Consider the following 22,342-nt stretch of genomic DNA (forward strand, 5'->3'; position numbering starts at 1 on the left):
CGTCTTCTGGCGCCATTCTGATTTGATTATAACCTGAGAATGCGTCCATAAAGGTGAGAAGCTCATGGCCCGAGGTTGCGTCCACCAGTTGATCAATCCTGGGCAGAGGGTAGCTGTCCTTTGGGCAGACTTTATTCAGCTTTTTGAAGTCTATACACATCCTCCACTTGCCGTTTGCCTTTTTTACTAGGACAACGTTGGAAATCCAGTCAGGGTAGTTGACCTCTCTAATGAATCCAGCTTTCAGGAGTTTATCCACTTCCTCGGCTATCGCTTTTTGCCTTTTCGGTGCATGACCTCGGATTTTTTCTTTCGTCGGTCGATACTTTGGATCAATGGCCAGACGATGTTCCATGACCTCTGCGTCAATCACCGGCATGTCCGCTGGAACCCAAGCGAAAACATCCGCATTCTTTCGTAGAAAATCAATGAGCTGCATCCGCACCTCTTCCCCCAGGTTGGAGCCGATCTTCACCATATGCTATGTATTTCCATCATTCAAAGGGATCGAAACCAGATCTTCAATTGGCCCGCCCCTTTCCTCAGCGAGATCGTCGCGGGCGTCCAATCCATCAACCGGACAGAGGTCAGATTGGTCACTTCTTTGCAAGGCTATGCTGTAGCAGTGTCTGGCCAGGGCTTGGTCTCCCTTGACTTCTCCGACCCCCTGGCAAGTAGGGAATTTCAATTTCAGATGGTAGGTCGACACCACGGCCCTGAGGGCGTTGAGGCCAGGTCGGCCGAGGATTGCGTTGTAGGCTGACGGCGCCTTCACCACCAGAAAATCCACCAAAGCCCTGGACTGTCTTGGATATCGACCCACAGTTACAGTCAAAGTTATTACCCCTTCCACCGGGATAGCATCGCCGGTAAATCCTACCAGAGGGAAGCTAATCGGCCCCAAACGACCGTCAAGGATGGACATTTTTGAGAAGGCATCGTAGAACAAAATATCGGCCGAACTTTCATTGTCGACAAGAATGCGGCGCACATCGTAATTAGCTATATTTAAAGAAACTACAACTGCATCGTTATGAAGGAATTGAACTCTCCGAACATCTTCCTGAGTAAAGGTTATGGATTCCTCAATCCTTTGCCACTTGGGAGGTCCTGCCAATACACCGGTTGTTTCCTGCCGAGATTCTCCCGAGATGGTGTTGGTGAAATCGGTCGGAGGCCGATCATCGGACTGCTCCATGCCGACTGCTGTCGCCAGAGGAAGAGGAGCCTGGGAAACCAGAGACGGGGCCGGGGCTTGTGGAGCCCGCTGAGATCTGGCCGCGGAGGCCGTCGACCGCTTGGGGGATGCCCTTCGGGGAGACATCAAGTGGAGATCAGATAGGAAACTGGAGGAGATGTCGGAGAAGATGACCGGAGGCGGTCCCGTTGAGCGCTCCTTTAAGAACAAGGGTACTGCGAAGACACCGTCCTTCCTTTAACGCCAATCCTGTTGGTGCAAAAATCCGCCGACGTCGGAGAAGCTGGAGTCGAGGGAGTCGCGGTCGCCGCCGGGACCTGCAAAGAAAGTCTAAACCGGAGTTGGGGGTGCTCCGACAAGACCCTCCGACGCTCAAGTCAATACTCTGCCTCAACAAGAATGGAGTGCTCGAACGAAAATTTTAGCAGAATTTTGAGATAGAAATTAGAGCTTAGAGAGTAACGTATCTAGGGTGCCCCCTTTTTATAGGCGGAGGATGCAACAGACTGATAGCGATGTTTGTAACCGCCTGGCAGTGGGCCATTCGGGGCCAGGAGAAGTTTATTATGAAGAGTAGTGGAGTGGAATCGTGGCCATCACCGTGGCCTGCCACGTGGAGCCTGTTGCGGGGAGTGGAGCAGCGTTCGTTGTCGCGACTTGCAAGAAAGTGAAGGAGCCGCGTGAAATCCGTCGTAGGAAATGGAGCAGAGTCGTGGCCATTACTGTGGCCTGCCAGGGAGTGGAGGAGCCGCGCGGTATCCGTCGCAGGAAGTGGAGCAGAGTTGTGGCCATTACTGTGGCCTGCCAGGGAGTCCAGGCCTGTCGGCCGAAGCTCGGTCGAGGTGCCTGGCGGAGAGAAATAGCTATCCATTTGAGAGGAGCTCGGATGTTGCTGGCGAACCTTCTACCGTCGGATGCCTTGGGCGTTAATACTGCAGGCGAGGGCCACTTGCCGTAGGAGCTCGGTCAGAGGCTTTCCGCAGACGAAGTTCGGTTTCGCGCAGAATTCGGCAGAGGGTCGACCGGCAGTGGATGTCGGATGGCGCTGAAGAGGTTCATCCGCAGGAGGGGTCCAGCTGCTGGATTTCGTGTGTCGTAGGAGTTCGCCCGGAATCTGTCCGCTACAGAAGTTCGATCGGAGTCCGATCTCCGTAGAAGCCCGGACGGAGATCATTTGTCGAGGAATCTCGGCCGAAGCTTGTCTGCAATAGAAATCCGAAAGGAATTCGTCCACAATGGAAGCTCGGGTGAAGGCTTACAGTGGGAATCCGGCGCGGACCGCTCGTAGTAGAAATTTGAAGTAGATCGTTTGTAGCAGAAGCTCGGAGTGAATCGCTTGCAGTAGAAGCTCGGAGTCCGGTCCTTGTAGGAGTTCGGGTGAGGTCTACCTGCATCAGGAGTTCAGGGCGGAAGTCCGGCTCCCGTAGGAGCTCGGACGAAGTCTACCTGTTCGGGGAAGAAGACCGGCTCCCGTAGGAGCCCGGACGAAGGCTACCTGCAGCTGGAGCTCGGGGAAGAAGTCCGGCTCCCGTAGGAGCCCGGACGAAGGCTACCTGCAGTTGGAGCTCGGGGAAGAAGTCCGACTCCCGTAGGAGCCCGGACGAAGACTACCTGCAGTTGGAGCTCGGGGAAGAAGTCCGGATGAAGTCTAGAAGGTGGTCAACCACCGTAGACACTTGGATGGTGTCCGTCCATCGCGGAGAATCCGGTTGACACTGGTAGGGGTTTATCCGTCAGCAGAATTTGAAAACGTTGCGGAGGCTCGGCCGCCAAGGAGGTTCGGAAAGATGTCGCCGAAGGTCGGACGTCGGTAGAATCTCCGGAGGGTCACTCCTGACACGAACTTCGGCTGGGGGGTATTTTATACCCAACAATAGTGAAGAAGTATCATTCATAATTTTTCTATAATGATATCTAATTGTTGAATTTCTAATTAAATTTGTATCCTTAATCACTTCATCTTAAATTTCTCTACATGTCCAATATAATCTCATCATTCCCCTGATTCTTTCTAGTTTACCCTACATCCAAATTCCCCTAAATTGATATTAGGCTTCTGGCCCACATGGTGGACCAGAAAATAAGGATTTAAACAAGAATCCTTGTGCATTCTTGATGGAAGATGACTAAAAAGGTACAATTTTTAACCAGGTACAAGATCATAAGCAAAAGCATACTTTGATTCTGAGCCAGTAGCAGATACAATAGATATGTTTTAAGTTATCAGAGCTCGTTCTGACATGGCAACAAACAAGTGATAAATTAATACCTCTGCTAAAAAGCCATAGTGCCTATGCAGAATAATGGCTATTTAGAAATAAAAGACAAAGTATTTAAGCTCTAAAGAGCCATAATATCCAAGTCACCAATCAGGTCTACATTATCCAGCTCTAAAGTCAATCAAATTGGTTCTGAATCCAGAAACTTTTGAGAACAGAATGATCACTGTATTGTTTTTTTGGTTTCATTTTATTGAGCACTAGTCTGTATTTGAAGACAGGAATAATATATAGGTCTCCAACAGCTCAAAAAGATACTATAGTGACTAACAGAATCAGGATATGAAGAAAAGGAAAGTGGGAGTGGACCTTAAAGTGGAAATGGAACCTTTTATATGAATCTATATGTGAGGAACCGTGTGAGGGTGCATTTAGTCCTCTATAAGCTATGCACTAGGTAGATCTTAAATACTTATATAAGCCAAGAAATCCAAATAACATCTGCTAGCTAGACTTTTGAACGAGGTCCTAGATTATTACTAGTATTGGAGCAAACCCAACCAATGGCCAATGTGAACTATAGGACACCACGAGTCCTTTGGGGCAGACCATGGCCAATCATGATGTTTATAATTGGATTTTGATTAGATTTGGATCCTTAGCTTGGTGAGGATGCTAGGACTTAAATAAAGAGAGTGCATGATGACCCGTAGCTTTAGTCCCATATACTATGTACTAGATAGATTTTGGATGCTTATACGGAACCCAAATAGTGCATTCTAGCTAGCATTTTGGGTTGAAGCCCTGCATTGTTATATTATATTTCAATATATACCTGAACCAACATAAGCATAAGATTTGTTCAAAGCACAAACAGCTTAGAAAGGTAATATAGAGATTGATAAAGGAAGCATATGAAAAAAGAAAAAATGTGGGATTGACACCTATTCTATGAATATATGTTTCATCATTTACCCCACTCCAACAAAAGGGTTTCCTTAAGGAACAAAATCAAGATTTCACCTATGAAGAAGAATTTTTTACAACAAAAAGTTCTTCAAAGTATAATTCAGACATCAAATGCATGGGCCCTTGATTTAATGTATTCTGCCATGACTAGGTAGTCTCCTAAAGAGATTCTCAAGACCATATTTCAAAATAATGAACAATGACCATGCCACACCTAGCCACAGCTTTTTCATAAGAGGCTAATGCACAAGTTATACTTTCAAGAAGCTGGTCCCTTGCTAACTCTCCTAGTCATAAGAAGGCTCACTGACAACTTCTTACATCTGAATGACTCCAGATGAAAATATTTTATTTTTTCAGAAGTCATAGATAGTCTAGTCTAAGTGACGCAAAATACAATCTTGCCTCCTAAAACCTTTTGTTACATGTTATACTAAGAACCTGCTCTGTAGCACATCAAATTTATCCCTATTGCAATGAAATCCAATGAATTCATAAAGTTGATTACAAAAACAGGGTTCACCTTTACTTCACTTGTAAAACATTGCTTCAATTTACAATCCAGAAGAAAGCAAAAATAAGTTTCTTTTAGCATAAAAGAAGTATAATACAGGAAGTAATAAAATTTTAGAATTGTCCGTTAAATTTCTCTAAGGAACAGCTTAATTTAATAGAAATAGATTACATACATCGAATTGATAAACAAACGTAGACAATTAAACAAAACATCTGCTTCAAATCAGATAACTCGAATTTATAAACAAACCAGAAAAATAAAAAAGTCAAGAAATCCATAAACCCTAGGTAAAAATGATGAAACCCCAAAAAGAAAAGAATGAGGCTATCGATCAAACATTTCATGTGATACAAATCCAAACACCCAGAACGATAAGAGCGGTACCAAAGAGTGCATGCCCGACCCGCATCTCTTCGCCGAGGAGCATGGCGACGACGGCGGTGGCGGCGAAGGTGGTGGCGTTGGTCACCGGCACAGCGACGGAGATCGGGGCGCCGCCGAGGATGTAGAAGAAGGCGCCGGAGGCGGAGAGATTTATGATGAAAGGGACGGAGTACTGCCAGGTTAGAAGGAGGTCGAGCCACTGGCGGACGGGTCCGAGAAGGCCGCGGCGGCCATCCGGCGGCGCCGCTGAGCGTTTCTGGTCCCAGATAAGAGCGCCGCGGCGCATGACGGCGTTGGTGGCGCCCCAGACAAGCCCGACGCCGATCATCTTCTCGACATCGGCTCCCATCGGGCTCCGGATCTGCAGAAGCAGCGATGATCGCCGGGTATTCGACGAGTCGCAGAACAGAGGGAGAGAGAAAAGCCCCAATCTTTCCCGTTCAAGGCTTCGAGCTCGTTAAATCAAAATTAGAAAAGGAAAATTATAACGCAGTCCCTCAGTGGACACGAAATTTTTTGAAAATTCAATTGGTGCCGTTTTTTCATTTTGCAGAGTGATCCACCGTTACTGTGTGTAATTATTGAATACTAGGGGTTTTTTGTACCAAAAAAAAATACTAGGGGTTTGCAGGTTCTCGGCATATAGCAGGATATGGTCTATAAAAATGAAGCAACAACATGGTAAAAAGGATGCTCAAACGATAAATTATATAAAGTAATAAAAATTTATTTTTAGAAAGGGTTCATGGAAAAAGAGAATTACATATAAAATAAAATATTAGAGTGGAACTCTGGGTAGAGTCCAATTCCCGTAGTTTTTTTCCCATAGTAGTAAAAATATTGAGATTTTTGAATTCTTGATTTCAATAAAAATTATTTATCAGTTAAAAATATAGAGTTTCATATGTACAGTACAATTTCATGATCACCATGTGGAGTATTTAAATAAACAATTAGTTTAGTCCTTATTTAGCTCCCGGTTTTTTGTAGGATATAAAGGTTTACCATGGGGATGAGAAATTATCATTGCACTTATAATTGAATCTTAAGAATTGATAGTTCTAAATCTCAAATTCTGTGATTGCAAATACTTCCAGGATATCAGAAAAAAGTTTTAAATAAATTCTTAATTATTTCTAGATTTCTAAGTTCGAATTTCATATGGAGGTTACAATTTATTTCCACTTTATATATCAAAAATATGAGGGCAAAAATGTTCTAAAAGTCTCCTGGAATATTTTTAAATATATAGAAGTCTAAAAATCTAAATGGAAAAAGCATCACACTCATTAGTTATTATGTAAGAACATGTGAAAAGTATATGACAAAAAAATTAGATAATGTTTTAGCTACATAGATGTCCCTAACTTACTAGCATGAAGATGCCTAACTAATTCCAATATCTTTTACATTTGAACTATTAGTATGACATATCTATCGCAAATTTAAAGTTGTCATACGGCCCACGGTAAAAGTTGTGATGGACGAGAGAAAGGGAAAACATCATCTAAGTAGGCAAAAGAAAAGATAAATGTTTACACTTACCCAAGATTATTCAAATGGGGGAAGACAAAGAGGCAAAAGTAATTAATGTCAAGACTGATAAAACTTTAACCCTCAGGGTCTAGTCCACCATTTCTTCCCTGGGACATTATCTTGGCTATACAAGGACGAAGTTTTGTACATCTATATAACCTTCAAGTTTGTATGTGAATTTGTTATAAATACATGCGTTTTATGTCAATTGCAGCTCCAAGTTTGCAATGAAGCTTTGTATTTAGCTTTAAACTTCGTCCTTTCTCTAGTTCACAGATAAGTTCTTCAATTTGAGATATTGTGTTAATTGTGTGACTTCGGTTAGCTTTGAAGACCTGTCCCCTGCTTCCCACCGCGCTCTCTTTGGGGTCAACATTTTTTAAAGTATGAGATTGAGTTTGGCACAAGAATTTTCTTTTCTTGTTCAGCTGACTGAAAATTTGATCATGAATAAATGTAACAAGGCTCTGTTTGAGCCAGGGAGCATTCCATTGCTTTGAGTTAGAGCTGTCAATGGACTGGATGAGGTCCGAGACCCACAGGTATTTACCCGATGGGTTTGGATCTGGTACTAGCATTAGACTCATTCATCCGGATCCGGATCTAGATCCGATCAACCATAATGTAAATGGATAGGATCTGGATATTTAATACCCAGACCCGATAGATCCAGGATCTGATAATATAATATAATATATATATTAAAAATATTTAATACCCCATCCCAGACCCTCTCTTTGTCTCTCAATCTCCCTCTCTCCCTCTCTTTCAGTCTCTCAATCTCTCCGTGCACCCCGACGGCGCCTTTTCCTCCCCTCCTCTCCCTCTCCGTCGTAAGATTCGCTCGTCAGCGGCCGGACCCCAACACCAACGCCGGCCCTTGACTCCCTCCTCCAATTCCTCACTTCCGATCCACCCAAACTCGCCCCTCCTTGCCGTCAGCAATGAAGTCATGGCCACCACCGACTGCAACCTCATTGCCCATCTTGTTCCCGTCATGCGCTCCCTCTCTATCGCCCTAAGTGAGGCCAATTTTTTCGAGATCCGCATCTCCACCCCCCACTCTCTCGGCATCCTCTCCGCCTCCAAGCCCCCATCCTCCGACTGCTTCCATCGGGGCTACGACTGTGCCATCTTCGCCTCCATGCTTGATTTCCACCATCGGGCCAAGATCTCCTTTGTCGTGAATACCCATGCTCGCCAATGGCTGGACCTCCGCACCAAGACTGTGGATGGAGGAGATACGGGCCGCCTCTCTCTCGCAAAATTCGTGCCCCCTCCCTCTGCCTCACATCATCTCCACCGCCATCCGGACTGCGAGAAGTTTTGGATCCCGAAACCAGATTCGGATACTTGGGATCCATTAAAGTCTAGGTCTAATACTTCAAGATTAGACCCGTCGGGTATTCGGATCCGATACCAGTAACTAAGATCGGATCTAGATTTAGATATTCAGGTTTCGATCTGAATCCGACCTGTTGACAAGTCTACTTTGAGTTTGGACTTCTGGCCTTGCATTGCTAGTTGGAGGCTAGGTTGCCCAAAAGACAATTTTAGGACCATGATTGGATAACACATGCAAACCATGCAATTGGTGCTGCAAAGGACCATCAAATTATTCAATCACCGTCCAACCTACTCCATTTCTAGCTCAAGGGAAAATCAATTTGTGCAATTTGTGGGCTTAAATGATAGGAGCTAAGAAAGATACATCCGGAGAGGAGAGCATAGGAAGAATGCAGGATACCGATAAATTGACACAAATAAAACATACAATAAATCTTCAAATGATTCCAGGCATCCTACTTATATGTAAAATAGTTCTTTACTTACAAAAAGATCTACTTTCAAACGCTACATTCACACATCTAAACTTGTCGTAACCATAACTTCGATGAAGAAGGATGCAGTGACAAAAATCTATGAAAGGGTCTGATGAGGGCAAGGCAAGCTATATATATATAAGACACATGATCATCACCAGCTACACGTCTCAAGAATGAATCCATGGCTACCGACCTCTAGAACTTATTTTGATGTCTACAAAGGGAGCAAAGAATGGGTGGGGACTACACTGCACCCATGTTCGGCATGGTCTGCACCACACTGCTAGGGTACAAAGATTCCAGTTAAAGCAAGTACCCACCTTGGGGCACCAAATATGCTTGTAGAAATGGGTTGAGGGGCATTCACAAACAGTGGCCTGGTCAATAAAGCTAATTTGCATTCTAAGAAAAATTATTCCATACAAGTCTAACATGGTCCAAGTACTTCAAAGATTAGTGGCGTGGCAGAAGCCCAGGTAGAGGACAAATGAACCCGGATAAATTGATTACAGATTATAAACAATCTGGACACCAGGTTGGTCCATTGCCATCCCTAAATTCAAGTCTTAGTTAAGATGCAAACAGAGGAACAACCTAGTGGTTGCACCCCTGTTCGGCCTGGTCTGGAATTTGGATGTGGCTATAGCAAAGATTTACTACTTTCTCACACAATCAGACGGCAGAAGTAGCCAAATTAACGCAAAAGAAAATTACAAGGAAGCACCTTACCCATCCTATACGCTAAACAATCCAGTAAAAGAGAACTAATGCAACACTGGTTTAGGCCTCAAACAGATACAAGAAAACGGCTTCTCTTAGTTTTCCATGCTCCTCCTTTACTTCATCGACCAGGTAGGATTGGAAACATAATCTAATCTAGCTACTAAACCTTTCAATCTCGAACTCCTATCAGTTCTTCAAGCAACAAGTCGTTCTCATCCTCTCCAACTCTTTGAGAACCTTGACAACTTCGTCCAAGATAACTCCCGGCTCATCACATCCTTCGTAGCCCACCATTCCAGCCAGCACCTCGATCTTTTTCTTGACACTTTCTTTACAGAAAACATCATCCACAGATCTTTCATCTTCGGAAGCATCAGCAACATCCGAATCCCAAAGATCACATGTGCCAGCATTGGACATGGCATCCAAATCCTTGTTAGAAGAATCACAAGTAAGCGTGGAGCCTTCTACTTCAGAGTCCCGAGACAACTCCAAGGAGCCAACAATGGCATCCGGCTTTGGTGCAAGAGATTGAATCCGGACCGATCGGGCTCCATCTAATGCATCCATGCTTGGAACCAAAACCTTCAGAGTGTGAGAAGACTCAAGGGGTGCTCCAGGTTTTGGATGGAAGGACGTAAGAATGGAACCGGAGAGATCAAAAAGCGCAAACTTCGGAGATGGAACGGGGGTCTCATTGTTAACATGTAATGACTCTGGTTCCATGATCATAAGGCGCCTAACTGCAAGCCAAGCAAAAAGATGGTGAGAATTAAAGAGGAAGGATAGCGAGCGTAATAATAAGCAATGAAACTAGACGTTACATTTCAAATCGGCCGTTGAGGAAATTGTTGCATGGAAGAGTCAATTATATACTGCTAGGCGATGTCCTCATATGACATTTCACAGACAAACAGAAAACAGAGGAAATGCAAAATTAAAAATATCCGTTATTAGAGCAAGAGGTGTTTTCTTTGTACACAGGCGTTTCGGTTTAGCACCAGGAATAATGGCATCACATGCTTTCTCGAGCAACATGTGATTTTCCTCAGGGAACCTTATCCTTTGACAGCCATCACGAGACATGGCAGTTCACAGAGAGAGAGAGAGAGAGAGAGAGAGCTTGGCGTCCTTCGTTCCTATCTATATGATGAGAGGATTCTTCCATGCAACTCAGCTTTTGCATGCATGAGCCGGCACGGGTTGTTTCTGGTGCCCACATGAGGAGAAGGGTAAAGAAGATAGCAGAATGAGTAGCCGGACTGACAAAGTGCCATGAAAGACATGGAAGGCTTGCAGAGAAAGAAGCCGGCTAGCAACTTACAAAAGCAAAGAAATTGTGAAAACCAGCATGCATGGCATAGCATAACAGGTACCTGTCTCTTCTCTTGTTCGGCAAACTCTTTATCTTCCTTTCTGCCCTCTTTACAGATCCTGCACCTTCTTTCTTCAAAAATAAAATACGCCCCGGGGCAAATCAAGTTCTTCTCTTCACCGTACCATTTTATACATAGGAACCTTTTAATTGGTGGGCCCTCTCCAAGGGCGATCCTCGTCAAAGAGATCCGGCATGGGCCCCAGCCGCCAATTCCAGCAAACATGCTCCCCTTTCAGTGGCTTTCCCTGTACTTTGGTTCACCACATCATGTTCTCTTGTTCGAGAACGGTGCTGCAAAAAGTTTGAAAGGGGGGGATGACTAGCCTAGAAGAAACAAGTATTTCGTGGCCGTGGGGAGTGGGTTAAGACTTAAAGAGTTATTAATGCCTCAATCTCGCCGTCTCTGTCGCCGGGTTGTAGCACGCGCGCCGGCCGACAGGCCCGAGGGGGGGAGGGGGAGGGGGAGGAGCATGGGGCCAGCATCGGCAAGCGGTCCGGCCACGCGTGGCGACCGCTCGAGAGTCCGCGCCCGCCCTCGGAGAGAGCGGCCCGTACGACCTAACCGCAGACCGACGCGTTGGAAGGGTCTGGCGCGCGTGCGCGAAAGAGACGACCGCGAGCCAGCCCGTTGACGTCGATTGAGTCAATGAGGAAGCGTGCGGTACGGCCGGCGCTACTTCGACACTCCTTCCTTTCCCTTTGCCCATCGAGTCTCTCTCTCTCTCTCTCTCTCTCTCTCTGCTGCAAGTCTCTGGCAGGCAGGCAGGCAGCAATTGATTGAAGGCAAGGGATTACATGGGATCCGCTATGAATCCATCCACAGTCACGCAGTGACCGAGGGGGAACGGAGGGCCCTAACTACGCCGAAAGAGAGTAACTGAGGAGGTCATGATGGCCGTTCATACATATACACACATAAGGGAGGCAAGCATGTTGTTTTATAATTTTATTCCAGAACAGGGACGGATTGTATGTCATGCTCCGAGTATCGTACATCACATACAATATACTTAACATATCTCTAAAATCCGAAGATCAATCAGTTACCAGAAGTTTTACTGGAAAAATCAACTATCCATCCCATTTTGTAGAGAGAGGGAGATGATGGGCTGTGTTGTATGTCGCACACTAAAAGAGTGAATTGGCTAATATCTTTTTGAATGAGAGAATAAATGGAGAGGTTAGACATATTAAACCGCTAATATGTCAATAATTTCCTATTCTAAATCTAAAAATTTGCCTTTAAATCTAAATAGAGGAAATAGAAATAAAAAAATATTAATCATCTCTCCTTCATAAGCTCCCTCCAACATGCTCCCCTCCTCTCTCTCTTCCCTTCGTATACAAGTCTCCTTGAATTTTCTATCTTCAAAAAAATCAAGAACAAAACAAAGAAATGATCCTCCTTTTTATCTCCATTTTTTCTTGGGAAAAAAAATACCACATTATCTTTGGAAAATAAATAGACCATCTTTGTTTCTTCTTAGATTTCAACATGTTGACTCTAAATTTTGGAAAGAAAAATATATTTCAACGTGTCGACAGAATTTATTTATGTATCTTATTTCAATCAAATTCGAATATTTTATCTAGATATATACTTATAGCTTTGCCAAATATCAAATATTAAAAAAAATTCTTTTAACACACCAAACCAAATATGTGCTAGATTGTGCCTACCACTCAACCACCATAATAATATTAACTGCTACTATATAACTATGATTTATTATATTTTTTCAAAAATTATTCACAAAATAAAATTTGATCATTTTAAATATATTTCGTATTCTATAATTAATTATATTCATAAAAAATCAATCCTCTTCCTTTTGACAAAAATAAAACATGAATAACTCCATTCTACTTTTTATATTATTTTTGCTTAAAATATTTAAAATATCAATAATTTTACATATTCCTATAGTTGTACATATATCTTAAAAAGTTCTTTAAAATAGATAAAATTCCTAATTATTTTTATTCATGCTGTAATTAAAGATAATAATGATATTTAATATAAAAAATTTTAATACTTTATGTTATATATTTTAAATTTTTAATATATTTTTAATATCAATTATGTTACATCTATGATCCAAATTCTTGGTTAAATCAATCTCTACACATATTTTTTTAATAACTACATCTCAGACAACTACCTAATTATGACACATTGCTTGCAATCGTAATAATACATTTCATACCTAGATTTTATGATCATATCATTGACTTAATTTTCATTATTGAATTCTACTCAACATTAGATTTATATCTAAAAAATATCCAACATATATCCAAATTCTATCCATTTCCATTTAAAACAAATACATATACACTTAATATCCTTTCCATATCTATATCTATTAGAACAAATATATATTAATTTTGCCATTTGATTAGTATATGTATTTGTGTTTGTCGAAAGATATGGATATAAATATGAATATATCAATATCCAATCTATTTCTAAATATCTTTGGAACAAAAATTAAATGATCTCTAGAAATCAGCCCCTCTCTCTGTTCCAAGTTTCTACCTCGCTGTTAATATATATTTTTGGGGGTAGAGAAAGGAAGCAAAAGCGTTTCTTGTTAGGAAAAATATTATTAGCTCCTCCTATCCCCAGTTTAGGCATCTTTATTTTAACATCTTACTATAATTAGAAGAAGTAATTAAAAGACCCAATAAAGAAGATTTGATTAGGCATACTTGTCACTTTATTTTATTTTCAATCAATTTTATTTTATGTTTAATCAATGTTATGCAATCAGTTTATTATTTTGTTTCTCTATTTTTATTTTATTCAATCTAATGTTAATTTGAATTCATACATTTCATCATTTTTCTCAAGCATGCTGCCGGCACATGCCCAGTTGCTAGTAACTAATAAAAAACCAACAGCAACTTAAAAAATATTAAATATTACAAATAATATGTTAAAATTGTGTTGATCCGTATTAGTTGTTAATATTACATCACTTCATACCACCAGCAAAAACAACACTGATATCTCCATCTACCACATCTGTATATGGGCAAGTGCCCCATAATAATAGACCCTCCACACACAGTACTAACAAGCCACAACTTAGTGCCTTCGAAATCTTTAAACAAAGACTTGTAGAAGATATTAGTTCAAAGAGGTTCAATCCGAGATACTATAAAGGCAACAAATTTGATCATATGGAAAGGGGAATCAAGGGAAAAACTCACAATATGGTCAAGATCTTGAAGTTTTCATGTGGATACATTCCTTGAATCGATTATGGTCAGGGAAAAACTGACAATATGGCCAGGCTGTAAAGCTTGCTGCATGCAAACCCCAATTTAGTACTCATCAGCCGGGCTCCACATTTGATGGCAGGTACACAGATTTCAAGCATCGAAACACGCCCCATCGTTACAAGATGCATGGTACAAATTGCTTGCCATACAGAACCGTGCATGGTGGTACATGCCTATTGGGTTCATCAACCAACTATGCACAGTTGTCAGCAGGCGCGCATAGATTGCAAGAAATAAATATACAGCATGATTAAATATGTTTTGTCTAATTGCTTGCTGTACGCTGTACCTATCCCTAGCTTAGTTTGTATATGCCAGTAAGCCTTTTTACGCATTCAAACTTAACATACCGCTTCAAGACAAAATATGATGACCCATCCCATTCTGCTCCAGATAGATATTCAACATTTTTTTTTCCTTTTTTACAGTTCACTTGAAGGGGCATCAACAGCTCCTTTATTATAGAAAAGTAATACATACGGATGAAGATACCGGCTGCTCTATATCACTTGAAATTTGCAGGAAGGACTCACCATGGTGCAGATCCGATAGCAAGTCAGGAATTTGCCAACCAATCCAAATGTGATTTTAACAGTGTAGAATGCCGATTGGACATCCACTGTTAAGCTTCCAATTTCTTCAAATTTTCCTATCTGGAAAAAAAAAAAAAATTTGAAATGAGAGGATTCTTAGTAATGAGCATGTTCAATGTGAAGGCCTAATGAAGCCTAAACAGGGTGCAATTAAAGAAAAGCGATTCCAACATGACTCGACTCATGGAAGACAATTTTTCCGGACTCGGATTTATTCAGAAGGATGCCAAAGTTGATGATGCAGTGACGGGACTCCATCTTAAGTGAGCACCTCATGATCAAAGGAAAAAGAATCCAACTGACTCAAGGAAGACAATTTTTCCTACCTTGGATTTATTCAAAAGGATGTCAATGATGATGATGCAGTGAAGGGACTCCATGGTGTTAAGCGAGCATCTAATGGTGAAGTAAATATCATAAGGCAGATGAGGCAAAGAAAGCTGCATAGATCCAAACGCTAAGCAAATGCATATGATACAAGCATCAAGTGAGGACACCTTGAAGGATAAGGTTAGGAGGGAAACACACAAGAGACCGCATACACAAACCGAATATGAGATAATGTTTGGAGACAATGAGAATTGACTGCATTTAAATGTAGCTTTAATTAAAATGAGTCATAGAGCAGCATAAAGTTGAATCCAAAAAATTAAGAAATATTTTACGGTAAGGTTTGCTGGCTACTGTATTAGCTTAGTTTCCTTCATGAGTCACTTGTGAAAGACAAAAATAGGCCGGTTAAACCCAACAACAGTGCCGGACAAACTGTCAGTTATAACCTCCGCTGATCTGAATCCGACCTACAATAACACATGAATTATCGGTCATGTACCCAGCTGAAGTAGTTAAACAAATAACAGAAAATTACTTCAGAAACAAATATTTTACTTGGGCTCTGTTTACCTTGTCTAGAAGTATGTCTCGAAAGTTGTCTGGATGTAGAGTAATTTCATTGTACTTCGCCATTGCAGTCTGCAAACAACCAGGAATTTAATACCTCCACTGACCAAGTATCTAGCAGTAATCTCACAACATATGTATGTGTGTTCATATTTTTGGGGTCTCTAATCTATGCATCATGTGGACACAAAAATGGATGGTTTCCATTGTGTTAGCATGCTCAAGTGTATGGTAAAGTATTTAAATTGAGAATCCACCTTATTTATCATGATTTGTATATATTAAAACATATATAGATTGAAAATCAATAAATTTAATAAGTATATCATAGCAAAACATAGTTTCAAGTATGTATGTGTGTATACGTGCATGTGTGTATACATATGTGTATATGTAATGTATGTGTGTGTATGTTGGGTAAGGGTTCTGCTAGAGGAAGCCTCAAAGTGTGTATTGGTATAAAGTATCAACACTATATTAAGACTACTAAATTTGTCTGGTAAAACACTTCATGACAAGATTTTACTAACAAAATGCAAGATCAAATTTTGTATATATTGGCACATCTCTAAGTAAAATAACAGCAACAAGGCATGATTATAAGCATCAAACATCCATCAGTTGTACATGTCCATCACTTTGTGCTCAAAGATTTAACTCATGGCATATCCTGCATTTGGGTTTAATTACAAATAAGCAAGGAATATTGCCTGATACAAGAAAGTGCCAACCAAATATAGTTTATCTCGAAAGCCCACTTGAATGAAGGGTGACAAAATGATTTTCTTTCAGTAATATTGCCCTCCAAGATGAGTTGCAAATTTTCACATCAATTCATTCCCACTCTCATATCCTCCTCATGTATCATATCTTTGGACTAGGTCAAATGGTGGGAAGCAATTGCCTTGAAGAACTACCCCTATCAAAATCTGTTATGGCTGCATAAAACCAACCAATAGTTGCAAGATGATGAAAGGTGTTTCTACAAGCAGGTTGCTCCCTGTTACCTCATATAGTCAGATTTAAGGCTGTGCATGACTATTTGTCTGTTTACTATAGGATGGGCCAGATCATGGCCTGAAGTCATGCTGTTAGGTCATAAACTTGTCTACCTTTTTAGGAATGAAGAATCAAAGTTGTTTACGTATGAAAAGATGTTACTTTAAAATCTCTAGCAGGATCAACGGAATGGAAATGTTCAAAAATGTAGCAAGCATGTCCCATGAGGGTTAAGTTCAAGAGGAGAAAACATACGGCAAGATGACAATTCTACAGGATGATAATGTTGGACAGTAAAAAGTGTGGATGGATGTAAAATCAAATATGGCTGTAAATATGCTGATCACATTCATGAGTTTTAAAGTTATTGTCTATCAAAAAGGATTACTCCTAACAGCTTTCTTTTGACAACGTACTCAAAAAAAACAAAGACATTAATATATCAGCCTCAAGAAAAAGAGAAAAAAAACACTGCACCTGCATGGTTAAGCAGATGTTCTTATCATTCATATTAAGTTCTTATTTGTTGCATATTCTTATATTAACAGAATATCATGCATACATTTGAAAAAGAAAATACCATAACATTGAAAAGAATTCTCTCGTATTGTATCTTTGTAACAAATGATGGAGGTTGAGCCTCTAAGGAAATTCATACAGTTGCAAAGTCGCAGTCACCAAAGCGAACAAAAACAATAATTCATAGTGTAAACATTTATTACCTCAGAGACTGGTCGATTTTTTTTATATGAAGACCAAGGCTGAGGCTCCAATAGAAGAATCCCACCCTGGCCAAAGAAAAAAATATTCAAATGCAAGAAACAAACTGTTTTTATGGCTCCCAACCTTGTAATGCACTAATGAACAATGGAGAATATCAAACAATGCAAGACATACCGGTCTAAGAAGTCTCCATATCTTTACGAACAAAGTAATCAATCCATCATCACCCCAATTCAGATGGATCCATTTTGTTACACTCAAACTGCATACAAGGATAAAGTAATTCAGCATGCAACAGGTAGGCCATTTAACAAAGTTTGACTTGAATAAATGTGAAAAAATCAGGTATGCCAGTTCTCTTAGATATTATCTATATTTATAACACCTATGGGCATGAATAAAAGGCCCGTTCTTTGGTGAGTAAATAACATGAAAAAGTCATTGACCAACTTACCAATATTCTCACACTTCTCTAGATGGATAAATCATTTTTCCATAAATAGCATTTACCAATGAAATGGGAGAAAAATCTTACCACCTAGGATGTGGATAAGTCGTTTTTCCATTAAACAGGAAAATAACCTTTTCATTTCATTCCTAATATACCCCTAACTCTATAATAATAATATAATAATATACAATACTATCTTATATGTAATATGATATAATATTATATTATTATTGGACAATAATATTTTATTATTTTAATATAATATATTATAATAATAATATAATAGTATAGTATGATATCTTATTTTATTATAATATAATATTAATATCTTATACCATCATAATAAAATATAATATAATGTAATAATGTATTATTTTAATATATATTAATATTACATACTATATTATTTTATAATATATTATATATATAACATATATTATCTATATTTATGAATATATATTATAGAATATTATTATTTTAATAAATATGAATATTATATCCCATATTATATTATAATATATTATATATATAACATATATTATCTATATTTATGAATATATATTATATAATATTATATATTAGAATATATAAAATATAATATATTATACTATATTATTATATAATAAAAAAATTATTAAAAATATGGATAGATAGCAACTTATCCAGGAAACTAGTAATGCAAAAGAACATAAGTAACAAATTTCTAAGTTATTTTTCAATGCATAAAAAAATATAGATAAATTATTTTTCTCTCTAAATGTTGTCTGGAAAATACTTATCCAGAAAAATACAGAATCTTAAATAAATTTTTTACCCTCAAAAGAACGGGCCCAAAATGCAAAAACACTAAGAATTGTAGCACCTGAATTATTAAAAAGCCATAAACTATGAGTTTGTGATGCCGGCTCTAACTAAGACTGTACGGTGAATTTACCAAATAATAGCATCATACTTCTCCGAGCATCCATGCAGACTTTGAATAAAATTTTCTTTCCGGAAAGTAACTCTTTCAAAAATTTTGCCTTCTGAGGGAGAAGAGGGACCGTGCTGACCATGAAACATTTCACCATCTGAAGCCTGAGAGACCTTGTGCTTTGAATAATTTGACCCATCTAAAATCTGCAAATCAGAAGCCTCCTTCGATTGACAATTACTATGTCCCATTCTAGCTATCTTCCGTAGATTCCAGTTAGCAGTTTCAATCAAACCTAATACATACAGAGCTCTATCAAAGGATTTTCAAAGATAACAATATAAAGAATTAGGAATGCAACAAATAAGCCCAACAGCACAAATGAGGTCTGTAATTTTGACTCAGCAGCAACTAACATATAATCTAACATATAACAAGTACCAGTAAACTGCACTTAAAGTCATCAACTCTCAAACCTACAAAAAGTATCAGAAAGCTAAAGTATATAGGCAGCATGTCTAGACTGCTGAAATTTGTTGCTCAAGTCCAAGATAAATTTTTTAAAATCAATTCATTTGCAACAAGCAACAATAAATCACATTAATTCAGGACCAGCTTGGCAGATGAATCATCTCTGCTCCTATCAAGAGCTCCACTACAGGCCTTTCTAAAGCTGTGTCACCATATATCCTATCAAACAGAGGTCATAGGTTCAGTACTTCAATTCACCAGCATGGGAGCAGTCACCACAATCAAGAAAAAACCAATAAATCAGAATGCCTCAGCACAATAACAAAAGGAAAGACAGAGCATTATCCACCATTCCTATCAGAAGCAACATCCTGCAAAACACCATTTTAAAGCTGTTTCACCATTTCCTGGAAAACTCATTTGATAACTGAACCAATACTTTATCAGTAAACACTGCAAGAAAGGTAAAGTATAAAACAATCAAAACATCTTAGAACCGTAACAAGAAGAAAGATGAGGATATCATCCCCAAGAACAAAACAGTTAAGAAGACCACATCTCATAAGCCCAGCTGACAAAACCAACACTAAAGTAACAATGAAAGCATAGAAAAAATACCACTAACTTTTGATAAAAAAAATTTGGCAATCACAACACACCTTTGTTACAAAAAGCACATAATGGATTTCATAGTGTCATAATCCACTCCCTTTAAACTGCAAAATAAAAATAAAAATCAAACAAAATCCTAAAGAGATACTTAGAAACACCAATTATTACCCATGAACAACAAAACAATGCTACCCTGCATTAGCAGGTCAAGCAAGTGGGTTATCCAAAGGGAAAGCAACAATATGAGTTCACGATAGATATTGTGCAACTAATCTATCTAGTCTCTCATCTCGCTTAACAGCAGCACATGAAGCAGCGGTTCTTCAAATCTATAATAATATCTCTCAAACTAATGAGATATAGCCATTCAAGATTTAATTATTGTAATATTGTTTGCTGGTTTAGCACTTATTGACTAACATACTTAAAGAATTAAAAACACCCAAAAAGCGAACAGAATCAGAAGGCTGAATCAAAGATGAACAGAAATTGGGGTAAGCTCACCTCCGTCAATATCTATTCCAAGAATGCTTCGGCAGAAGAACTTCGTTGCTGCATCAAAGGGCAAAGGAAAAAAAAAACCTCTAAGGGGATAGAAAAAAAGAAGGATGTTAAATAGTTAGATTCAAAGAGTTATGACTTTAGCTGACAGTGCACAGTCAGGAAAGAGGGTCATGCTTAATTAAAAAAGATAAAAGTTTAACCAAACATCATGCGTGATGGGAAAATAACCATCCATCAAATACCCATTCATTTTAGAATAGTCACTATAGCATGCAGAACATTATACATTACCTATCTCAATGGTTATCAACCCTTGGTTGCAACCAATATCAAGGCAATCCTTGCCCTCGAACCATTCCCTCTTCATAACCATAAGTCGGGGATCTTCCTTCTGATCCCGATGTATCTGCATTTAAATCAAGATGCCATTCTTTCAGCCAAGATAAGAACGCAAATCCATAAAGTGATTGATGATATTACAGGCCTTTAAGAACCGCAATTCCCGCTCAAATTAAAAAATCACAAAGAACTTTAAAAAAATGATCAAAAAGGAAAATCAAATCACTAAGACAAGCCAATCTTGCAAAATAAGACTACAATAGGCAACCAAGAGGACGCGAAACCAAGAATCGCAAAGAATTTGATGCCCTACATGCATATGTACATCCTAGATGTCATAAAACCGATTTGATTTGGGAAGTATTTAAATAGGGTTTCTCGACGAAGAACAGAAATCCTGTTCATGTTCTAATTGAAATGTCTTGATCTTGGAGGGAAAAAAAGATTAGGTTAATCGATCACGAAAGGCGAGGGTATACACGAAACTTTATCCGTTTTGACCTAAAACAAGATAGGGTGAAAGTAATCGAGAGATAAATTAACAATTAGGGTTAGGCCCAAGAAAGAAAGAGAGAGAGGGGGGAGAAGGAGAAGTTACTCGATATCCGTAGTAGTTCTTGTAGTTGCCGTAGATGAAAACTTGCTTCCGCTTGCGCTTGCCGACATTCTTGTTTACATCTTCTTGCGCTGGCATTCCTTCTCCTTTTTTTTTCCCCTGCTTCGCCTTTGCTTGGGCTCGGAGACTAGAGAGAGGCGGCAAAATAGAAGAGAAGAGGAAGGAAACGAGCGCACCAGAAGAGAGACCGGTCTGCCCCTCGCCAACTGGGGCGTTCCGGGTACGTAATAATTCTCCGGCCGCAAAAGAAGCGCCGCCGTAATCACAGTGTCGCAGGACCCGAACGGGCCGAACCCGGATCCAGACCCGCTAAGAGAAAGGATCCGAGTCCAGATCAGACGGTTACAAAATGTTCTCGGATTCGGATTCGTTCCAAAACAAGGTTGTGAAACGCTTAGGACCCACAACCAAACCCGGTAACTGGCACGTCGGCTGGCACAAAGGAATACCGTTTAAGTCCGGTGCAAGGTTTCGGCATATATGATGGTCCATCCGAATCCCATAACTGAAACTAAATTTCTACTTAACACAAGAAGCTTTTTTTTTTTTTTTTTTTTTTTTGGGTGCAAAGAAGCCAAGGATTTTTTTTTTTTTTCAAAGGATAAATCAGATATACCCATAAAAAGCAGTAAATAAAATATTCAAACATTGAGCCAGAAGAGAAAAAGTTGCAGAACCCCATAACGACTTTGGCCAATTGAGACGTTAGCCATGTTTCGCTAAACTCAAAATTGTGGTATAAAGAACCAATTTCCGGGCAGCATGAGATAGCGTGGCTTTTTTGCAGCAACAAAATTGAGCCTAAAGCACTTCTCAATTTGTATTACAAATCATCAGCTTCAAAACCGGGTTATCAGGCCTGCATTTTCATGGACTCGTGTCATGATGCGGTAAAAACATTATTGCTGGCTGACATATGAGAGTAGTTCTTTTGGGAGTGTCACATCAGTGGAAGTATACTCTACAATGATCGCATGCTAAGAATTTGTATGGATTAAAGCTGTGAACCAGCCAAGTTGGTAAAGTTTCGCTTGATATCAAGAGAGCTAGATTAAATCGCATCCTCACTGTACATTCAGCCAAGCTTCCATCGAGAAACAAATTATTTTGACTGATAGGAACTCTGGCATCCAAACAGCCCCAGGAGAGCAAGGTTGTAGGAGGATACAATCAATTATATCTG

At 39.7% G+C, this 22,342-nt stretch overlaps 2 protein-coding genes across 3 annotated transcripts; both read right to left on the minus strand.

The window, feature by feature from the left end:
• Positions 1-5,003: 5,003 nt before the first annotated feature.
• Positions 5,004-5,731, minus strand: LOC105042202 (uncharacterized). Its single transcript, XM_010919326.4, has one exon. The coding sequence runs from the start codon at positions 5,634-5,636 to the stop codon at positions 5,244-5,246; it is 393 nt and encodes a 130-aa protein (XP_010917628.1). The 5' UTR covers positions 5,637-5,731; the 3' UTR covers positions 5,004-5,243.
• Positions 5,732-14,165: 8,434 nt separating this feature from the next.
• On the minus strand, positions 14,166-21,665 carry LOC105042212 (probable RNA methyltransferase At5g51130). 2 transcript variants are annotated; one of them, XM_010919346.4, is made up of 9 exons: positions 21,142-21,665; positions 20,496-20,610; positions 20,205-20,252; positions 18,657-18,912; positions 17,428-17,515; positions 17,253-17,318; positions 15,535-15,603; positions 15,297-15,431; positions 14,166-14,691 (listed from the first exon to the last, which is right to left on the minus strand). In XM_010919346.4, the coding sequence occupies exons 1-8, from the start codon at positions 21,235-21,237 to the stop codon at positions 15,342-15,344; spliced, it is 828 nt and encodes a 275-aa protein (XP_010917648.1). In that variant the 5' UTR covers positions 21,238-21,665; the 3' UTR covers positions 14,166-14,691; positions 15,297-15,341. The 2 variants fall into 2 exon arrangements, with proteins under 2 accessions (XP_010917648.1, XP_010917640.1); XM_010919338.4 differs by having other exon boundaries at positions 18,639-18,912; positions 21,142-21,661.
• Between the last annotated feature and the right edge of the window lie 677 nt (positions 21,666-22,342).

This window comes from Elaeis guineensis, chromosome 2, assembly GCF_000442705.2.
Source record: "Elaeis guineensis isolate ETL-2024a chromosome 2, EG11, whole genome shotgun sequence".
In the NCBI taxonomy this organism is placed as follows: domain Eukaryota; kingdom Viridiplantae; phylum Streptophyta; class Magnoliopsida; order Arecales; family Arecaceae; genus Elaeis; species Elaeis guineensis.

What these genes read in the sequence shown, in the direction of transcription:
- LOC105042202 (XM_010919326.4), bottom strand. Translation starts at nt 5,636, where the DNA reads ATGGGAGCCGATGTCGAGAAGATGATCGGCGTCGGGCTTGTCTGGGGC.
- LOC105042212 (XM_010919338.4), bottom strand. Translation starts at nt 21,237, where the DNA reads ATGCCAGCGCAAGAAGATGTAAACAAGAATGTCGGCAAGCGCAAGCGG. An exon ending in AGAACTACTACGGATATCGA is followed by an intron (nt 20,611 to 21,141) that starts GTAACTTCTCCT and finishes ATTTAAATGCAG; the next exon opens with ATACATCGGGATCAGAAGGA. An exon ending in GTTGATAACCATTGAGATAG is followed by an intron (nt 20,253 to 20,495) that starts GTAATGTATAAT and finishes CCTTTGATGCAG; the next exon opens with CAACGAAGTTCTTCTGCCGA.